The sequence below is a fragment of the Fistularia commersonii genome, chromosome 17 (genome assembly GCF_037954325.1).
Source record: "Fistularia commersonii isolate RoL2024-O1a breed Wild chromosome 17, RoL_Fcom_v1.0, whole genome shotgun sequence".
In the NCBI taxonomy this organism is placed as follows: Eukaryota; Metazoa; Chordata; class Actinopteri; order Syngnathiformes; family Fistulariidae; genus Fistularia; species Fistularia commersonii.
In genome coordinates this window covers 17679799-17694936 of record NC_141300.1, presented here as the reverse complement: position 1 = coordinate 17694936, position 15138 = coordinate 17679799, and the positions used below count along the sequence as shown (strand labels likewise).

Sequence of the window (15138 nt, the reverse complement as noted above, 5' to 3'; positions counted from 1 at the left end):
CCGTCGCTCTATCCAAGGTTTGCGCACCAAGACGTCTCCGAAGCAAACGTCATTTCCTTTCGCGTGACGTTTTCCGCTTTGGATGCTTAACAAAAAAGTTTACCGTGCGCCATCTTTAAGCTAAACACCTGCAGGAGGTATTTATGTTGCCACCTCGGGACCGGCGGCTACAAAAGGCGCCTCTTCTAAACTATAAATTACCTTATGTTCATCTTGTTCTGAGATAAAACAGATGTATGACATGTGAACGACTGGAAGTCACTTTATGGGGCGTGAACGAGTGAACTGTCGTATGTTTGAGATGATGAGCCGATGAGAGAGTTTGCCTGAACTGTGTGTCTGTAGATCAGGGGTTTTCAACCCACCGGCCATTTATCACGGGGCCGAAAAGTACAAATTAGTTTTTTCATTCGACCTTCCGGATGTTATTTTGAAAAAGGATCGTTTCCGCCTTCGCCTTCCTCCCGCGCTGAACTCTGACATGCCATTTCACACATCCGCTAGCACATCAAGCTAGCAAAGTCGGCGGAGAGCTTTTTCGGGAGAAGCGAGCAAACGGCGAGACGGCAGAAACGTCGCTGACTGACGGCAAAAAGAAAGCTGCATTTAAAAGAAAATATCAAGATTCCTACCTACTTTAAGGGTTCATCGCAACAGGTGATACACAAGCTCTGCGCCGGATATGCATTTTTTGATATTAATTCTAAAATTACGAAATGATAGAATAATATAAAAACATCAAATTATTAAATAATAAAATGATTAAATACTGTGAATCGAAAAAAGTTTTTATCATTTGAACCTGGTACAAAAAAGATCGTGAGCCGCTGCTGCTGTATACGACCTGAAGGAGAGACTGAATTGGTTTGTCTCTGTATGACATGAATGAATGAATCAGTGAATTGTTTTTGTCTCTACATGGTGTTGGAATGAATGAATGGATGCTTGTATGTCTTGAAATGGCGACCGATGGTTCTGGGTCTCTGTGAGGGTCCAGGGTGAACCTGCCGCGATAGGCTCCCGCCTGGCCGCCGAGCGCGGGACGGACGGTGCCGAAAACACTGCATGACTTTGGATAAACGCCGTTGTGATTTGCTCCCTTTTTTTCTCAGCTCGCTTTAAGACGGAGCGTTTGGAAGGCTGACAAAGACCCGTCCGGCCTGGATCGGAGCCTGGATCGGAGCCTGGATCGGAGCCGGGATCGGACTCACGGGTCGCGAAACCTCGGTGGCGACCGACATTCGGTTTCTTACCTGTCGAGAACAGATCAAGGCAGGGAAAAAAGATCTTCCTGTCTCTAACTGGAGCGACGTATTGAAAAGGAGGTCAGAAGATCCACCTTACATTTACCGAACGAGGTGGGCTGACGGACCGGCCGGGGAACTTCTCTTTCCTCGCCGACTCCCCCGAAATTGACAAATCCCCGCTAACTGAACATGAAACTCGCAGGTGCTAATCGCCGTCTCTCACGCCCGTCGATGCAAAACCAATTATCCGGCCCGCATCTCCTCGGCGCCGGCGCCCGGCGAGTGATGCATCGCCCTTAAACGCTCACGACGGACGGCATTTTTCAGCTCCCACCTTCATCTGTAATGGCCGCTGTCAGCAACGGGAACGCTGATAAATGAATGTACAGGATGAACACGGAGCACAGTTTCTACATCCATTAGCAAAACGGGAGCTTCCTGTTCTACTTTCAGGCACACCAGGGTTTGTTTTTTCCCCGCGCAGAGCGAGGATGCACTTAATATCCGGGGCTGATCTGATTAAAGGGACACTTCACTTAAAACTCATATTTGCCTGCGGTTTTTACGCATTTATTCGGATCTGGCTTTCAAGAAGCCCCGTGAAACTCCAGATGTTGTAACCAGATGCCACGAGATAATCCGTCGACGCGCGCGACAAACTGGCGCCGCGCCGAGTAACGTCGAAATACCTGCGGCGCATCAGACACGGCGGAAAATACACAGAGTACCCGTGTTATATGATCTTTAAGCTCATTTGTTGCCGACTCTTGCCGGGCGGGGTCCCAAAAACACAGACCCCATCTTTTACACCAACCTTCTTGCGTAACGGTGTTGTTGAATTTTTCAACTATCGTGTTCTTCCTGTCTCGGCAGAGGAGGATCAGTCCGACCGCATTAGCGACAAAGTAGACGTGATGGTTCGTGCCTTTAAATTTAGAATTACAAAAACCTGCACGGATGAAACCATGAAACGCACCAAAGGACGTTCGGCAGTGAGCTGGGAAAACGGGAGGGATAAACCGTTTCGGAGAAGACAATGTCCTGGATCTGGCTGGATCCCGGGTGACGGCCAAAACCCCCCGCGGTGCAGAGGTAACACGTCACGACCACGTTTGCCCGCGCTTCCTGTTTGTGCGGGCGCTAAGGGGCGGCCATGATGGGAGCGTCTGGAAGGAGAACAGGCCGGCCGGCCGCCTCGGAGTGCACGGTCTTGTCTGGCGTCTGTTAGTGTCACGCCGATTCTCTCCGACCCCCATCACCCCCGGCGGCCCCGAACCGAAAGCGGAGCCTGAAATATGATTGACGGGGAGGGAAGGAGGGAGGGAAGGCCAGACGGAGGCGGCGCGACCCTTTGGTTCTTTTACCGAAATTATTCTAGGACACACACCCGCTGCAAGCACTCCACGGGGATCTCGTCCCCCTGGTGGAAGTCTGATCAGCGGCGCCTTCACCCCGCTGGACCTGCGCCGCCAAATGGAAGCAAGCCGCCTTCAGCAGAGCGTCTGAGCGGACGCCAAACGACCCAGGTGTGAAACGCAGCGGGCGGATCTCCGCTTCTCCCCAAAGCGGTCCCGTACATATGTGGGCTAAACAAGCGCCGGCGGCGCTCGGCGTCCTCCTCAATGAGTTCCAATGAATGGACACAAAGCTCCCCCCGGGGAGGGCGCTCGTAAAGCTGTCACACTGGCCTCTAAATCAGCTGGTGCCGCGCCGCCCGCCGCAACCGCCTTCCCCTTCCAGCCTTTGTTTTCCATTCTTTTCCTCTTCCCCCCGATTCCCCTTTCCCGGCCCGCCTGCCGCATCCCAAAACAACCTGAGCGCGCTGAGGAGGCGGCGATTCAGAAGCAAGCGTCACGTGTCACGCTACGTATCACGACCACCCGGAAACGTTGTTTTAAGGAGTTACCTTTAAAAATAGCTTAGCCGAGTAGACACCGCTCATAGGCTTCTAATACTAACCTACTGGCAGCACCTTCTGCTCGCTCTGAGCGATCTCAGGCAAAACTGTTCTCAGTTCTACTACCTCAGTGGTGGAACAAACTGCCAGAAGCAACAAGACTGGCATCATCGCTCTCAACCTTCAAGAAACAGGTAAAAACTGTTCTCTTTCAGGACTTTTTACTGCGCTGATGCCCCAGATCAGGTTAGGCAGCAAGTTAGGCTATGCAGTGTTTGTGTGTCTTTGTCCAAAAAAACAAACAAAAAAAACTCACTTACCCCAGCTTACTGTTCTGTATATTTCCTGTGCATCGTGTATTTGCAAGTGTATTTGCAGTCCCTATGTCCTCTATTGTAAGTCGCTTTGGATAAAAGCGTCTGCCAAATGCAATGTAATGTAATGTAATGAAGGACGCGATATTTATTACTTCTGCATTATTACTTCTGCTCCACGCCTCAGTTTCCACTCTAAATCGTGTGTCTCACCTTCCAGCAGGTCTCTGGCCAGACCAGGTTCTGCCCCCGTGGACCGAACGAAGTCTGACAGGACCGCGTCCATGTCCAGAGTCATGTGATCATGTGTGAGCGCTGCCCAGGGTGCAGCGGAGGCCTTGGTGGACGCCAGCCTTCACGTTCTCATCTGGTGGGAGGAGACAAACAACCAAGAAAGGATGAGAAAAGACACCGCCGTTCCATCAGAATCCTGCGTCGCCGTCCTCGTCGGGCCGCCGATGGAGAAGCTGTCGCCGGTGAGATACCGTGAGCGAGGGCGGCGCCGTGAGGAGGTGGGAGACGTCAGCGGAGACGTCGGCAAGTTAAGTTAAAAAACAAAGCGCCGAAACAAAAACGCCCCCTGCCTGCTGAGCCTTCACTGTCCAACCCTCAAGGTAAATATACTTCATAAAACACGTTCATTTCTTTACATTCGCTTTCATTATTTTATTTTGATGTTCTCTCATATTGTTATTATTTTTACATATTTTTTTGGCTATTTATAAAGTACATTTTCTTGTTTCAAACATGACAAAAACGAATTTGTCGCATTTCAGTTCATTTCAATGGGGAAATTGAATTTGAAGTAAGAGCATCACTCGGTTCATTTCTGCACATTCTCTTCAACTATGTACTATCATATTTTCTGCATTATTTTTTTTCTGCAATCATGGACTTCTTCCCAATAATTCTGTGTATGTTCTGTTTCCTCCGTTTTTTACTTGTGAAGCGTCTTTGAGTGTCATGAAAAGCGCTATAAAAATCCCATGTATTATTATCATCATTATTATTATTATTATTATTATTTGTTATTTATGATTCTGATTAAAAACATGTGACAAAACCGGGGGTCTGGAATGGACTAACGCCCTTTCAATTCATTTCAATGGGAAATGAAATTTGAATGTGATAAACAAGCAATTGAGGTACGAGCGCAGCCGTGCTACCAGTAAAACTCAAGGTATTATTATATTACAGAATATTATAGTGCATTATAGTATATTAATCAGTCGCTGGTGTCTAAACCCGGCTCTTTTTCAATCCCGGCTCCCATTCTGCCCGTGCTTGTATCCATGGGAAAGTCTCGGGATCCTTCACCTACGATAACCTACGTTTGCAAACAGCTGCCGCATCATATCCATGTTACATCAACAGCGAGAACGTTCTTCCTACCAGCGTGGATCGGACCAGGAGCTCGGCAGGACCGTCACCTTTCCCAGACCTCGTGTGTGGACGGGCGCCTGGAAACGGTCGTCGTATCCGCGCCCTTGGCGAACACGCATGTTTGCGTGGCGGCCGCGCGGCGGTGACACGCCACCATTGTCCCGGCGGTGCCACAAACAACGCTCATCTTGAGACGCGGGCCGGTTCGCGACCCTTCACCTCGCCCCGCTCGGCCCACGCAGTCAATGAGTGGCTTCCACGCTTTTCCATTCCTCTGGAAGCCGCGTGGGTGGCGGAGGAACGCGGCTCAGAACAATGGCAGCCCGAAAATAAACACCCACAGGTTCTGCGGCTCAGACGCCGGGCCGCCGAGGCTCGGAGGCTCGGAGGCTCGGAGGCTGCGCCGAACCCGAGAGACGTCGGCGTCCGCAGAACCCGACGGCGACAAATGTGACAGAGTCAAACTGACAGAACATTTTTGGAAACAGAGGTGAGGAAAAACAGACGTGGTTTCCTCTTCCTTTTCTTTTACGGCGAAGAGCTGAAATGTCCTGTCAGCCGGTGGAACTGTCACTTGAATTCACTTGAATTTTTTTTTTTTGTTTTTATAAAAATGACCCAGAAGGTGTGTGTGTGGGGGGGGGCACAGCCTGTTTGCTGGCATTGAATAAAAAAATTAAAAACAAAACCTTTGTTCAAGACACAGCAAATTCAGTCTTTATCCTGTGCATTATTAATGAGTTAAAGCTGCACTTTAAACGCAAAGTACTTTTGCTGACCTAGTTACCGCCGGCCATTTGCATTGTGTAGCGGGAGCCTTATTACAGCCGGAGTGTGTGAGCACACTGTGTGAGTGTGTGAGCACACTGTGTGAGTGTGTGAGCACGTGCAAACGGGAAACACGTCTTAGGACGTCCTCAGAGGTCAAGAACGGCCTGATGTATTCCGGCAGCGTCTCTGCTTTCCTTCTCCGATGGATTGTAGGTTGTTCTGGTTTTTTTTTGGTTTCTTTTTTAACATAATGTTAGTCAAATGTTTCCCGGCTCAGCCCACTCACCTGTTAGTCACACTGAGAAGTTCCACATTTGTCGATCAAACTATGTCAGACTCTTAAACGGTACAAAATGCATTACATTAGAATTGAGTTACAGGAAATGTGATGATTATCGAAACCGCAAACATCTTTGCAGGCTGGGGTTATTATTCTCAAATGTCTATCTGGCATCACGTTCCTCTCTTGAAATGACAGTAACGGATTAATGCATATGGTGTGTGTGTGTGTGTGTGTGTGTGTGTGTGTGTGTGTGTGTGGACACTGTGCATCACTGAAGCACCACACTCAAAAAGAAACTGCCAAAGAAGAAGAAAAGGAGAACAACGCCATGTGAACCTTCCCTCCGCCAGCCAGCTCTGCACTTATTTTTTAAACAAAATGTTGAGGTTCCTCTGTGAGCCCTGAACCCTCCCTGCAGCTCGCTTGGACTTCTTTGCAGCTGGTTCTGTCCAGGACTGTGGCAAGAAAACAGCCGACTGCTATAGTTTTTGACCGGCGCTCTGCAATACGCAAGATGGAACTGTAAACCAGTGTTTCCCAACCATTAGTGTGCCGTGAGAGATCATCAGCTGTGCTGTGGAAAAATGCCCACTTTCACCTGATTGGTCCGAAAATTATTTATCCAACGCAAATAATGCGTATTCCTATGTCTGTGTGGGCAGCGTGTCCATTCCATGGCAATGGGTGGTGAATTAACCTGCGCATCTGTGTGTCAGAGTGATTAGTGACGCTTTGTGTGATACATTTTTAAAATAAAAAGTACAGTATTTTCTGGACTATTGAGCGCACCTCCATATAAGCCGCACCTGCTAGCCGATCGCTATCTCGGTCTTCCTCCTGCGAGCTAAAACCGTCAAAGTCGTCTTCTTCGGTGTCGGAGTTGAACGGACTAAGAATTTCCCGGTCATTTCATCGGTCCGGTTTGACGAGGATAAAGGTTTTAGCGGCGTGAAGCTTGTTAGCGTCCCCCACCCAAAGTCCATATATTAGGCGCATCGTTGTTCACGTGAAAAAAGTCACAGCTTATCATCCGAAAATTACGATACTTGTACCTGCGTAAACAAACAGGCAGCGTTGCTGAAAACTACCAGGACGAGTGAGAAAGTTGCTGAACTCGTCTCTGAATCCAAACAGACACGCACCGTAGCAAAACATTAATACTACCTGCCGGCAAAATCATTGGAGAAGAACAGCTCAGCTCTGGCGTTGATAAAGAAATAGCCAGTTCTCTCAAATAATACCATTTTCATACATATTGATGACATGTCTTCTGACATTGAAATAAGTGTTCTGGAAAAGTTGCACATCAGTGGGAAATTTGCATTGCAACTTGACGAATGTACAGATATTAGATATATTAGATTTCACAGGAAGTAAATTGAGACCACGGTTTCATTCTGACTCGTTAAAAACTGTTTTTGACATATTTATTTGTTGGTGTGCCGTGTGATTTTTCTAATGTAAAATATGTGCCGTGGCTCAAAAAAGGTTGGGAAACACTGGCGTAAACAGACCGTGCCTTGGAGCAGGAGGTCCCTGAGCCCGACCAGGTTCTCGGAGCGGCAAAAAGCTGTTTTGGTGCGAAAGAGGCTGAAGATCTGCCACCGGAACCCGAGTCTTCCACCACATGGCTCTTCTCATTTTGTAGAAATCGTCGGCTCTGTCGTCAAACGCGACACAAGCGGCGCGGGAGCTCATCACACCTACCTTCTGTATTTTCGCCGAGGGTTGTCGAGGAGCCATCTGATGACCGGGGGACTGTCAGGACTAGATGTGACTCTAGTCCATGGTTTCAGAGAAGAAGCCGGGGGATCCAGGGAACCCTGAGAAACACACAGCCACACCCAAAGTTAGAGTGCGACTCTTCCTGAGGGGGGAACGTCACCGGATTGACCCGCGACCAACCGGGCCGACGCCACGGCCCAGCGCAGACGCCGCGCAACGGATTCGCGATCGTCCGCCGGGAGAAGCCGTTGAACACATCTAATGTTTCCCGCCTTTTGAAAACCATCATGGCCACCTTGTGGCTCGGAGAAAGCGCCACATCCAGCAGCTGCTCAAACCGTGCAAAGAGAAGTGAGTTTAAATCAACGATTAATCAGTCCTCTCACCACCTGCCTCCTTCTCTTTCTCCCCGGCGATGATGACCATCATCTATAAGTGATTTCAAACAACGGGGAGTTTCCTTGTCTGACGTCCGACAAAAAAAAAAAAAAAAGACTGCAGCTTAATTTCTGTTTGGGTTTTTTAAAAATCTTTTCTGGAATCGGCTCAGGCAGCCTGCAGTGTGAACCCGAGCACCCACAGCCAAAATGGTGGTATGCACCTCCTGTGTGTGTGTGTGTGTGTGTGTGCAAAGCGTCAGCAACAATGTAAAGGTTCAGAGCTGGCAGCCAAGCCTAGTTTTGTTTTTTTCCCATTTAACATGCTAACGCCATTAAAGGCAGTGAAAGGTCACGGTTCGGGTCGCTGTGTTTCAGGATGATCCTGCATGACACAGCAGGCGGGGAGGCGGTTGTTTAGAGCCTGTGTGTGTGTCTCCACACACAAACACACACACACACACACATGAAAAAGTCTGCAGATATTCTTGCCTCCTCCCTGGAGGATCACACCAACCGACGCCTGCCTCCTGCCTCTCAGCAGAACACTGGCAAGTGCTGAGGAGCTAGTGTCAAAGCTCTCCTAAGTGGGCCTGAAATATCCTTCACTGTTATGAATAATTCACATGTAACAGTAAAATGGTTCAAATACTATATATGTGTCGCCTCTTTTTAATGGCGTAACTTCTCAGTGCGACGGTGTTACACCCAAAGTGAAGGACGGCTCACGATTACCTATCAGGCTGAAATCATGTGAAGATTTTTGAAGCTGCTAAAAATGCTAATTGCTCACTTCTAATTCAAGAAATTGTTTTCAGCACATGTATTACATGATAAATTGTAGAAACCATTCTTACAGGGTGGTTAGCGCTTCCCGCAAGAAGGTCCTCCATTCAATTCAGACTTTCCTCGGTCCAAAATCGTCCCGCGGGTTCGACGGAGACGGTTAATCGCCAAGACGAGAGAACGAGAGGGTGAATGTTGACGTCGCTGTATGTGGTCCTGTGATTGGCCGAGGGTGACCCGCCCACGTCCAATCACAGCCCTGATAGGCTCCGGCACCCCAGGATACATAATGTACATAATGAATGAATGAATGAATGCAAGAAAACATTCCCGTGCACGTGTTGTTTTTTCTGCATCCATGTTTACTCCTGCGTTTGCACACGGAGAGAAAATCTTTCAGACGCTTTTATCCCGGGGTGTTGGAACTCAAAAAACTTAAGAACCCCTGTCTTCACGGGTTTGAACAACGACCTACAACAATTATTACCGCTTCCCGCCACTGTCGATAGGCCGACGTGTTGACGGGGGTTTAAAGTCCATATTTAGGGAGGAACCACGTGCAATTACCACGTCGACAAATTGTAACTGCAGTCAAGATAATAACTAACCAGAAATAGGAAAAAAAAAAAGTAAAAACTTGCCTTTTTCGCCCTTTCGCATAACTGCAGCTTATTTCTGTGGATATCAAAACAACAACATCAGAATCTGTCAAAGTGTGATGGGTTGGTGTTGTGATTGAAAAATAAAAAAACAATACAAGATAATTATGGCATAAGGGGTCGGCGACCCGCGGCTCCGGTGGCTGTTGAAAAGTACTGAATTAAAACTTATTTTATTTTAGATTTTTAAAACGTAATTTTAAATTTGAAAATGATGGCGATCTTGTACCATCTAAAAAAAACGCAGCTGCACACGCCAGTTACAGGATGACAGCACGCGGCGAGAGGACGCCATTATTTGTTTGCTGCCGACGGATCATTTAAGTTGGGCTGAGCATTTTTGCTTAAAAGTCACCTTCAACCCCACGTCTTTTTTTGGAGTTCAAAATGTTTTGTTGCATGCAGAAATGTCATTTCTTTTCTTTTCCGCGGCTGCTCATTGATGTCAAAAAATGCGACACATATTTTGTTTATACATAGCATAAAGGCAAGGAAAAAATGATATGCCGTGTTAATTCATTTTAAATTTCAAAAGGCTCCCGCTGTTTTCTTCACTGTGAGGAAACGGCTGCGATAGGCTCTCTGACTGGTAAAGGTTGCCGATCCCAGGTGTCGACAGATTAGTGGGAAAACTTTATATTTCTTCTATCGTCTGGCTTTTAGGTTAGAGTCTTCACCGATGAGCCAACTTCAAATAATACTTTTTCTTCTTCTTTCCGCTTCTTTCGGCTCCATCTAACCCTATTCTCTGGATCCTCCTCTCTCACACCAACTACCTTCATATCTTCTCCCACTACGTCCATAAATCTTCTCTCTGGTCTTCCTCCAGACCTCTTGCCTGGCAGCTCCAATTCCAGCATCCGTCTACCAATATATTCTCCATCCCTCCTCTGTCCATGACCCAACCATCTCAGTCTGGCTTCTCTGAGCTTCTCTCCAAAACATCTAACATGTGCTGTTCCTCTGATAGACTCATTCCTGATCCTATCCATCCTGGTCACTCCCAAAGAGAACCTCAACATCTTCATCTCTGCCACCTCTAGTTCTGCCTGCCGTCTTTTGGTCATTGGAACAGTTTCTAGTCCAAACATCGTCGCTGGTCTCACCACTGTCTTGTACACCTTTCCTTTTATTCTGGCTGAAAGTCTTCTATCTCTTGGTACCCCTGACACTTTTCTCCACCCATTCCAACCTGCTTGGACCGTCTCTTCACCTCTTTTCCACACTCTCCTACGCTCTGGACTGTTGACCCCAAGTACCTGAAATCCTCCAGCTTCTTGATCTCCACTCCCTGTAGCCTCACCGTTCCACCCGAGTTCCTCTCATTCACACACATATATTCTGTCTTGCTGCGACTAACTTTCACTCCTCTCCTTTCCAGAGCATACCTCCACCTCTCTAGATGTTCCTCTACCTGTTGTCTGCTCTCACTACAGTTCACAATGTCATCTGCAAACATCATGGTCCATGGGGATTCCTGTCTAACCTCATCTGTCAGCTTGTCCATCACCATTGCAAACAAGAAGGGTCTCAGAGCTGATCCCTGATGGAGTCCCACCTCCACCTTGAACTTCTCTGTTTCCCCCACAGCACACCGCACCACTGTGTCACAGCAAGCATACATGTCCTTCACAGCAAGCATACATGTCCTAGCCAACTTCAAATAATACATTTCATTTTAAATTTCCATCCTGGATGGTTCACCTGTAGCATGATATTTGCAGCCTCCTGCGTTTTGGTAACCAGTGAAAGCTGTGTAGAGGTCAGTACAAGAACTCCTTGGCTGTTCTCAACCTCTGGCGTTTAGTGCTTTAGAGTTACGTCACCACCTCCCATACATTTATTAAGACGGTCTCGTTCAATCATTCCACGTGCGGCGTATGCGGGCGTTAAAACCAATTTTGCACAGGACCGGGTCGGGGAGCAGAGGATTGCATCGTCTTGCGGTGAAACAACAAGGAAGACGGCTTTGTTTACTCCACTGAGCCGCTACTCTTTTCACACGCTTTGAAAACTGCGGCTTTTACAACGATGCGGCTAATTTCTGGATTTTTATCGGGTAATTACGGCAGCTTCCTTCCGCCAACATCCTCAGAGTGGACGAATGAAAGTGTTTGGGAAAACACACTCGCATTCACCGTCATTCTTCAGATAAGCCACTTTTTGTGAACACACACACACGATAAAGACGATAAAGACGTGCACAACTTCGGCTTTTGATTTGAAAGCGATGGGTCTGGCTGTCCAAGAAGGAAATAGAGCAGCTGCATGTAAGTTTAACATCTGTTCCGACAAAAAGCATTTGCATTATGTACCGGTAACTGCAGATGTTGCAGTCATTTATTTAATTAAAAGTTTTCAAACAAAATCTTTCCTGTAACATCCTGTTGTGTTAATATGTCATGTTTCAACAGGGACACCTGCAGCTTACAGACGTGTGCAGCTTATTTATGTACAATTTATTTTTTCTTTTAAAACAAGTGCGGCCTATATGTACAGTATATATTCTGGAATTTCGGGTCCTTGTGAACACTGCTGTGTGCCACTTCTGACTTTCGGCGAAAATCGCATTACATGCACGGCAGGAACGGAATTCGAGGACGTCCTGCATTTCAGTTGATTCCTCAGATATCGGTTGAAGTCGGACATATTGGACCACATGAGAGCAACGACCTCACCAGCCCTTTGAATATGAAGTTGTAAAATACCCTCAGTGATCCGATCGAATCTGATTTCACCCAACGGAGAACAAACTTTGTATCACAGCGGTTGAAGTTAAGAAGAATCAAAGTCGGAGGCGCCGAACCCCAGCCGCCAAGGACGATGGCGCTCGCTCGCCGGCTCGTCACCATCGGGAAATGTGACGCCGTACGTCTGATCCCTGATGACCGCCGACGGACGCCGAATTTAAGCTTTCGGTCGCGAAAGCTCCACCCTTGGAGCTTCTGGCAAAGATGCGAAGACAGCAAAGACAATTGCCACTCCTCAAAAGCATCACGTGTTTGATATCCGTTCCAATGTGAGGAGATCTACAACACGGCTGGTTCACCGATAACTGAGCAGACAGCTGGCGGCGGTATCGACTTCAACGCCTGGTAGGAGGTGGGTTTAACGCCAGGTTTAAACTCCATCGCATTTTCTGGAGGGCCAGTTGTAGTTGTAAAAGGCCCAGAGGCACGTATGCTGCTGAATCTTCCTCGACGTACAGTGGCGACTCGACGAACCCTTCACTCCCACCGCCGTTTGCTTGGGACTCGGTTTGGAGTCGAAGGGCGAAGGCGCCGAGACTCATACGATTCGCTCCCTCCGCCGTCCGAAGTCGGCGCTGAGCGGGATGATGGTCTCTGCAGGCGCTGCTGCTCACACACCAGGAAGGCAGATATACAGCACAGGTGGCAGGACTTGTACTCTTTGCCCTGCGTACACTCCATTACTGGAAAACACTCGGACAATAAATTACGCCCATGCACGTCAAGGTCAGAGCCGGTACACACACACACACACACACACACACACACACGATTCTTCAAGGATGCTCTTAAATAATTGCTCTATTTAGATTTTTTTTTAAATTACAGAGATTATCGAAATGGAAAAGGGATTCAAGGAAGCAAGAAAACACAGAAGGAGGCAAGGAAATATACGACGATACTCCAGAATTCTACGGGTCTGTCTTAGCTCTCTCGTCTAATTCCTCTCTGGCTCCAGTTCGGACGACGCACACCAACATTTGATCCAATTTAAAAAGAACATAAAGTTAATGGCAAAGAGGGACACAAAAAATAAAGAGTTCCATGTGATGAATCTCCTGACTTTTCCGTCGTGAAATCTCCCGGTACGTCGGACGCCGATTACAGAAATGAGTGAGAAACAGGCCCTTTAGTGACCCAGATATGAACCTGATTCAAAACCTTTACCGTGCTTAATTAGATTAAACAAACCACATAAGATCTAAAACATAACAGGCCTCAAATATCAGTTAAATAATACCAAACAATATATGATGTATATGGCGGCTCGCAGCACAGCGAGAAGATCCCGGGTTCATTTCTGACGGAGAGTCTTTCTATGTGATGCGTCCATGTTCTCCTCATGTCTGCAAGGGTTTCCTCTGGGAGCTCCAGCTTCCTTCCAGACACCAACAACATGCACAGGAGACCCGTATCGTCCAGATGCCTGAATGAAGGAATTAGTGGTTGTATGTTGATATATATACACAGTGATCCCTCGCTATAACGCGGTTTACTTTTCACGGTTTCGCTACTTCACGGATTTGCATGGTGCATTGTGTTCTGCATTCTGATCGGCTAAAAAGTCACTCCGCTTCTTCTCTACCTGTGCGTCAATAACGTTGCAGTTTAATATGTACACGTACGTAAAACAGCTTGACAAATTCACATCACGTACGTGCAAATTCTCTCGCAATTTCCAGTTTCTCTAAAACCCATAATGTTGACAAAACGCTCTGGAGCGACAAAAGGGCCTTGCAGGGCCCAAAAGGCAGCGGAAGATGCTATCTATGGCAGATAGAGTTAAACTTCTGGACATGCTAAGGGAAGGTAAAAGCTATGCGGCTGGAGGTCGGCGTTACGGAATGAATGAATCTTCCGTTCGTTCCGTAAAGAAGGAAGAAAAAACATAAGGACGACAGCGGCGATAAGTTTGGCAGCAGCAATAAGGTGGCGGTGGGCGGAGCTAATTTCCACAATTTGAAGCCTCCTGTTCACATCGATGATTAAAATTATTATTCGACAGTACAGTACAGAAGTTTGTTGAAAAGAACGTTTCTGAAGTACAGTACTTTTATTTGTGAAACAAATGATTGAGCCTGTAAGATGGTTTGTTCTTTCTTTTCAATGTATAATAGAGTATTTAATTGTATAATAATTGTAAAAAAAAATAAAATAAAGGTTTCTACGCCTATCACGGGTTCTTTTTGGAACATAACCCCCGTGAAAAACAAGGGTTTACTGTTTATATATTTATGGTCATTTCCAGACGCTAGACGCTACTTTTTCCCCACACACTCAACGCTGCGGCTTAAACAACGATGTGGGTAATTCATGGATTTTTTGGGGCTAATGAGCTTCATGCAGCTAAAACATTTAGCCTCGTCACATCCGACCGATGAAATCAAGATAAGATAAACTTATTGATCCCCATTTGGGAAATTCCTTTGTCACAGCAGTGTAACAGTTACAGTTTCAATAAATATGAATATGAATATAAATAGAGAGACAATGAAAAGATAGCATAAGATATCCACAACTAAATAGACAGCAGAGAGAACGACAACAACAACCTCATTAAGGATAAGAATAAACAACAGAATGGAATAAAAAACCAGCAAGAGTGAGAATAGAACAATCAAAACGACAACAACAAGGCTAGGAACATAAACAGAGTGACAATAGCAGTGACAACCATAAACAGAAATAAGCAGTGTGCGAATGGACCGAGACCAACAAGGCTAAACCCAAACAGCTGAGTTAGGGATGCGGTGAGGTGGCGGCAGAAGACGACTTTCGTGGTTTCAGGCCGGAGGAGGAAGACCAAGTTAGCGATCGGCTAACAGCTAAAAAATGTTTCTGTGCAACATCTCTCTGTGTAAACATCTCATGATACAACCAGACAAGTGCGGCCTACATATGTACACATATATTTACTTTGCGTGGCTTCTTCTATTCAGGTGCGCT

The 15138-nt window shown here is 46.9% G+C and overlaps 1 protein-coding gene and 1 long non-coding RNA gene across 3 annotated transcripts in view; one reads left to right on the top strand and one right to left on the bottom strand.

The window, feature by feature from the left end:
• The window catches only part of otud7a (OTU deubiquitinase 7A), a 41457-nt gene that overhangs the window by 16084 nt on the left and 10235 nt on the right, over positions 1 to 15138 (bottom strand). For both annotated transcript variants that reach the window (XM_086163162.1, XM_086163163.1), the window contains exons 2-3: positions 7603 to 7718; positions 3672 to 3825 (exon numbers count right to left, since the gene is read on the bottom strand). In XM_086163162.1, coding sequence (XP_086019288.1) covers positions 3672 to 3756 — 85 coding nt within the window. In that variant the 5' untranslated portion in view covers positions 3757 to 3825; positions 7603 to 7718. The remainder of the gene's footprint in view (positions 1 to 3671; positions 3826 to 7602; positions 7719 to 15138) is intronic.
• Positions 2895 to 5128, top strand: LOC147225415 (uncharacterized). Its single transcript, XR_015107364.1, has 3 exons — positions 2895 to 3338; positions 3679 to 4072; positions 4833 to 5128. It is a non-coding gene; the product is annotated as an uncharacterized LOC147225415 (long non-coding RNA).